Source organism: Plasmodium inui, assembly GCF_000524495.1.
Source record: "Plasmodium inui San Antonio 1 unplaced genomic scaffold supercont1.23, whole genome shotgun sequence".
NCBI lineage: Eukaryota > Apicomplexa > Aconoidasida > Haemosporida > Plasmodiidae > Plasmodium > Plasmodium inui.
In genome coordinates, this window is record NW_008481857.1 from 104,972 (window position 1) to 111,363 (window position 6,392).

The 6,392-nt window shown below is 40.3% G+C and overlaps 2 protein-coding genes across 2 annotated transcripts; both read right to left on the reverse strand.

Annotated features, from left to right (window-relative positions):
• Positions 1-63: 63 nt before the first annotated feature.
• C922_04435 (peptidylprolyl isomerase) lies at positions 64-1,776 on the reverse strand (the record flags this gene model as incomplete). The annotated part of the gene is made up of 8 exons (XM_008820018.1): positions 64-162; positions 300-369; positions 544-647; positions 767-861; positions 1,067-1,172; positions 1,329-1,405; positions 1,508-1,562; positions 1,702-1,776. 8 exons carry the CDS (start codon positions 1,774-1,776, stop codon positions 64-66), a joined length of 681 nt encoding a protein of 226 aa, XP_008818240.1.
• A 1,152-nt stretch (positions 1,777-2,928) lies between these two features.
• Positions 2,929-5,964, reverse strand: C922_04436 (hypothetical protein; the record flags this gene model as incomplete). The annotated part of the gene is made up of 1 exon (XM_008820019.1): positions 2,929-5,964. One exon carries the CDS (start codon positions 5,962-5,964, stop codon positions 2,929-2,931), a length of 3,036 nt encoding a protein of 1,011 aa, XP_008818241.1.
• Positions 5,965-6,392: the final 428 nt, after the last annotated feature.

Sequence of the window (6,392 nt, forward strand, 5' to 3'; positions counted from 1 at the left end):
TTTTGCCTTTTTTTCTTTTTCTTTTCCCCCTTCTTCTTATGTTTTTTTTCCCTCTTCTTTCGCTCAAACGCGCTTGCTATACTTGTAAATATTTTTCAACTCGCTGAAGTCGGCATTTTCGTTAAAATGGATGTCCCGCTCCAGCAGCGGCATTTCTACATCCTGCAAGGGCAGCGAAGCGAAAGGGGACGCACACTTGAGAGAACTATGTCTCCATAATAAGAACACGCTGTATGTAGGGGCAATCCGGAGCATGTTGTGACATACAACAGGGTGTGGACCATTTCTTCTCTCCTTACCGGTATGACGTAATCATCGTCGGACGTAGCCTGCGACTTGGGTTTGATTCGATCCAGTGGTATCACCCCGCTGTAAATGGGAGAAAGAAAGGTTGCGCATTAGGAAGAGTGTAATCGGCTCGACCAATACAGTTCTGATGTGCTACAAGCGGGGCGCACACTGGAATGTATTTGTGTGTTCCTCCCACACGATTGCACACGTCTGAGAAGGCCATCGTCCCCATACTGTACAGCGAAACCATACCAGTTGTAAATATAGACTTGCTTCTTCGGCTTCCCAATTAGAGTAGACTGTTCCTCAATAAACGACAGGGTGTCAAATCCGTACTCCAGGTGCCCAAAAACCACCTACAGGGAATGAAGAAATCAGCCAGTTAGCAAATCAGCCGAGAAAATCAATCGATTAACAGGATCTTGCGACACCTCGCAAAAAAGCGAAACACCTTAGGGTTATACCCCCCACTCACATGCTTCTTATCCAGCCATGGACAACTTTTAAAGGTTACAAAAAATTGGGAGTTATTTGTGTGTTTGATCCTCGTCTGGCACATGGACAGCACGCCTGTAAGTAGGGGGGGAGAGAAATGTAAGCAAGCATTCGCCGCATACAGATATATAAGCGTCCCTACGTGGGCGTAATAAAATGAGGAAGTCTCAAGGAGGAAGTTTCTACGAATATGTAGCGAAAAGAACCCATCCACAGAGTGGTCGTGAAATCAAGTGTCATTCGTTTTGCTCCACTCTGTTCGTTTTCCCTCCCGTGGGACCTCTTTTCGAATGCCGGTAGATGAACTTCTCGTTTCGGAAGTACTGTCCATATATGGACTCCCCGCCAAAGCCGTTCCCAAAATTGAAGTCCCCTCCTTGGAACATCTAAACAGAGGGGAGGAGGGTACAAAGAGCACATAATGTGTATGTTTTGGGGAAGGAGCACTGGGGTCAACATATACATACAAATCACTAGGATAGGTTTACACAAATGCACCTTTAGTTGCTAAACATCTGTCGTAGCCATTTTAGGTGCCTTACGAAATCTGTGACAATTCTATGAATGGGGGAATTCTTGTACCAGCGCGGTTTCAGGTAGTAACCCAGGCCTGTCTCACCTTCGAAAGAAGAAAAAAAAAAAAATCCGCTAAATGGAAGAAGAAAACAATTTACACTAACTTATTTCTTAAAAGATCCCTCCCCTAGGTGAGGTAATTCACCTGTGCAGAGGCAGCGAAAATTTTCACAGGTGATTGGTAACTTATCCATGAACAGCTGCAGAGGTGGAAAAGGAAGACCCTGATTAGTTATGCTTCCAATTGCGGCTGTGCGTGGTTTGCGCTCATATTTTTCTTCCCCCAGCTTTTCTTTCTTCCTTTTGGTGCTCCCCCTTTTTGGTTAACTCCTGGCTCACCTCAAATATCAACCTTCCAGCGTTCCTTCCCCCTATGGCAACATCCAAATAAACGCGGGGGTTCGGTATTTTCATCTTCGTTAAAAGTAGGGGCGGTCATAAGAAATGCGTTCCATCTTAGAAACCAGAGGTGTTTAACCAAACAGTTCGATTATCATTTTCGTGTTTAATATTTTAAATATAACAGGAACTTCCATGTGATGCCCTTTTTTTTTTTTTTTTTTCCTCACAATTTTGGACGTACTGGCAACGTGTATAGGCCTATCTCCGTCTACCTTCTCAAATGCGATTTGGAAGAAGCGTTCCCTTCCCTTTTTAAGCGAACGGAATTATTTTTCCGCAATTTTGCACTTCACACTGAGTTCACTTATGAGAATTTACTTTCTATTTCGCAGCATCTTATAAAATGTCATCCGTGTATGAATTTTCTTTCTTCCTTTTATCTGATGATTTTTGCTCTATTCCCCGCGAGTTGTTTCATCCAATGAGGGGTTCATACAAAGGTGCGCACATAACTACATTATAACTTCCCCATGGCTACTAAAAATGTGCATCTCTACTGATATACATGCCGTACCCTTTTGGCAAATTATTTTCCCCCTTTAAGCAGTCAGGTGAATAGCAAAACGAGGAGGGGAGTAGAACGATCATTTGCAAGGGTATACATAACACCGATAGATGTGTACACAAGAATGTACTCATGTGCACACATCTGGTGCTCCCTTTTCTAAAACTATTCCGAACAGACTCGATGCATTACAGGGTCGAGGGAACTCCCATTTTTACCACCACGACCCTCCCTGCCAACTTCTAGAAGGGAACGTCTGTACACGCTTAGTTGTGTCTATGGTTCCGAATGTGAATTAACACCTTTGTGTTAATTGGATGATGGGAAAAACAAAAAATAGGAGATTCAAAAAAAAAAAAAACTCAAAGGCGATTTACTAAAAAAAAACATTTTTTATGGTTACAGGTATTGGCAGCATTCGCTGAATGTTAATGTGTATACAACTAGGAATACATCCGTGATGAGTTGTACACACGGGGTGACAGCTGCTTGCACGTATGCTGGGGCCGAGCCTACTCAGCCGTCAAACGGAGGTGAGAAGCTACAGAAATAAATGTAGAATACGCCGGATTAGTAGGTGCACACGCGACACAAGTAGATCACTATGGAACAAAAAGGATATTAACGGCTTCGCCACCGGCGGTGCGCCCGTAAAAAAGCTACAAAATTTTCACGCAAAAATTGTCATAGAGAAAATTATTCAAACGATTAATAAATAAATTAGAATAATTCTGGTGACACTTGGACAGAACATACATCTGGTTGAAGTAGAAATAAATCAGCGAATTGAAATAATCCAGGAAGGACATTATGTTCATATTGTAAAAAAACTGCTTGGTGAAAAAGTTCATCGTGGTTAGGCACAAGTGCCACTGGTAGCACTTCACTGGATCTTGCTGTAAGTTTTCCTCTTCTTCATCTTCGTAAAGATTACTCTGCAGTTGGTGCAGGAGGACATTCGGCTCATACACGTTGAACAAAAATCGGAAGTACAGATTCGTAATCTCCTCCGTGTGTATCAACTTCTCATTAATCTCCATGTTCACAGAAAGGGAAATAATTTTTTTGATTAAATTTTTAAATGAAAAGGAAAAGTCCTTTTTATTTTTATGCTTAATAAAGTCATAGTCATTGTTTGCAATGTCCAAATATTCCAATAAATCCGCCAGCCCCGTACTTACAATATTTTTGTTGAAAAATTCCTCCAACTTGATGTTATTGCTTAGAACATTCTTAAACAAATCAATGTAGAGGACAAATTTGAACAGGAGTCGAACAATGGTATAGTGGATGTTTTTAAAACTTTCCTTATTTCTCAATTTTTCTATCGGTACCTTTGCTTTGTAAAATTTAAAAAAATATTTCATAAAACTCATGTCGTGCAAATAAATGCCAAACAGAATGATCACCACTTTTTTAATTTCACTCAAAATCATGTTAAAATAATCTGTTATCACGTACAAGCCGCAACTTTTACTCAACATGTCCGAATAGATATACGTTTCATATTTTTTTACGTTCTGTCCCATTGCTAACTTTCTCGTTAAGGCCCTAAACATGGGATTGTCCAGGTTAATAAATACTTTATTTAAAAAGCTGACTTTTTCAAACCCCATAATATTTTTTACATTCTTAAAAAAAAGGCCAAGGATTTTGCTCATCAGTTGGTTCAGTTTTTTATCAATAAAGTAATTTAGGAAGAAGACATTTCTTTGATTAATTAGAATGTTGTATGTCCTTTCATTTTTGTCTACACAAATTTCTCTCTTTTCGACTCTCCTCGTGATATTGTGAATGACGTTTTTTTTCTTATTGCATAAATGTCTGTATAGGGAAAAATTCGTCTTGCCTCTGCTTCTCACCTTTTCCATGTTACATTTCGATAATTCCTTGTCCAGGTAGTATATACTGTTGTAATTGATCGTTTTGTTTTTTTTTAGCACTTTGGTTATTTTGCCCAGGTATACAACCATGCACGTGTTGTGCCATTTCCACAGAGACGCGGGCTTCTTCTTCTTACTACGATCAGATCGTTCATCCGTGGCGTTGCTGCTCCTCGTCGTTTCGGTTTTGACACCTGATTGTACTTGGACTGTTGTGCCTCCTTCGTCTTTTGCACCTCCTTCGCTTTTCGCCTCCGCTGTTGCCTTGGCCCCACTGCTCTGCCCCTTCACATTAATCTTGTAAATGTCCTCCACGTGCCCAATGGTCTTCTTCTTCTTTTTCACCTTGGGAAGATTCAAAAATTGGTTGCATTTATCTATGTTGATGCTGAACAAATTTCCCTGCTTCTCAATGTCGAACTCGTTGCTCGGCATGTCTGACTGCCTGTTAAAAAAATAGTGAAAATTTTCGACACTTTTGTCCTGTTGTTTGTCCACTACGCACCTAACTCGGTTGACATAGACCTCGATAAAAAGTTCGTTCGATATTTTCTGGTCTTTTAATTTATTTTTTCCATTGACCAATTCTTGGTAGTACAAGAATAAGCCATACAAATCCACCATACGCACATTTCGAGGCAAATAAAAAATTAGATTTTCTGTTAACTTCATGGATTCCCTCAAACAGGAATATACAGTTAACTTCTTCCCTGGGAAGTCTAACTTGAAATTTTTTTTTTTCTTGTATGATGGTCCTCCCCAGGGGATGCTGAGGAAAACTACATCTATTGTATTTTCCCTAAATGAATTTACTAATTTAAAAAAATCACACACAATAAAGTCTACGTTGTTATTATAAAATTTGCAATTATGTTGGCATTCCTTCACTCGCACCAGTTCGATATCTGAGGAGATGGTGAAAACGTTCGACATATCTAGGCTATTTCCGCCAGCCCCGCAAAAGGGGTCCAGGTAAATTAGCACTTTGTCTGAATTCACCTTTTTGGTTGGATTGGGCGCACTCGAGGGGGCCTCCCCCCTTGTCTGCCCGTGTGTTACCGGTACTTCTCCCATTTTGCCCTCTTCGTCCACTTTCACTAGTTCTGCCTGATCTGCTTCCTCCCTCCGTGTCACCTTCTCACCAACGTGTTTGCCCTCATCGCTAAGCACCAGCTCTTCGAACGACCCCCCCTCTCCGGTGTCTTTCCGCACCAACTCATTTTCATTGTAACGCCTCTTCTTCCTTTCACACAAAGGCAGCGCTGTGTCCCTTCTAACCTTCGTCCTCCGCCTAAATTCTTTCTTCTCCATTGGTATTATGCTTTGCCCAATATTCCTGGCAATGTACTCTGGGGTCATGGAGTAAATCATATCCGTGTCTAGGATAAAGCACCTGTCTTTATGTACTGTTGCCATTGTTTTATTCCTCACTAAATGCTTTTCCCTCGCATAGTAATTTATCGAAAAATAATTAATCACCTCATTGTCGTGCAAATTAAATTTCTCTATATTTTGAAATAAAATGGGTATCTTAAATTTATACGTGTGTTTTAATAGTTCCCAGCTCTTGACATAGCTTAGCTCTCTGGCTAGGTTATCTGTTTTTTTGTAATTTCTCTGTGGTTCTGTTTTTTCATATAAATTAATTTTTCTTGCGATCTTCAGGAAGTTGTGTCGTATTTCACTGTTTATCAAATCTTCTTCCTCCAACTCCAACGTTGTGTAGTAACTCGAGTGAACCAGGAAGCACAGGTTCAACGTTTTATTGCTGTCTCGGGGGTCGTTGAAATTTTTGTACGTTTTTCGAATCATCTTGTTCTCACCTGTGGGGGTTACGTTGTTGTTCGATAAGATCGCGCTTCTACTTGGGCTGCTAACCGATTAACCGATCATCTCAACGCGGTTCTCCAACAGATTGACGCGCATGCGGCTTCTTTTCTCTTTATTCCTCTTTCTTTTCTTCCTGCTTGCCACTTTGCGAACTCTATGTTAATTCCCCTCTTTTTTCTTTTTTCATTACAAGCGAACGGGGAAAAGTGCAGGACTGCAAAAACTTGGCAACCCCCTTGGATATGAAAAATAAATTTATTTTACAAAAAAAAGAAAAGGTAAAGGAGCGTAAACTTCATATACATTTATCATATATACAGGAATATTCGAACCCACAACGGTGTTTATAAAAAAAAAAACGATTATTAATGTTCTCATTTTTCTGTTCCAATTTCGATAACAAGTAAAAA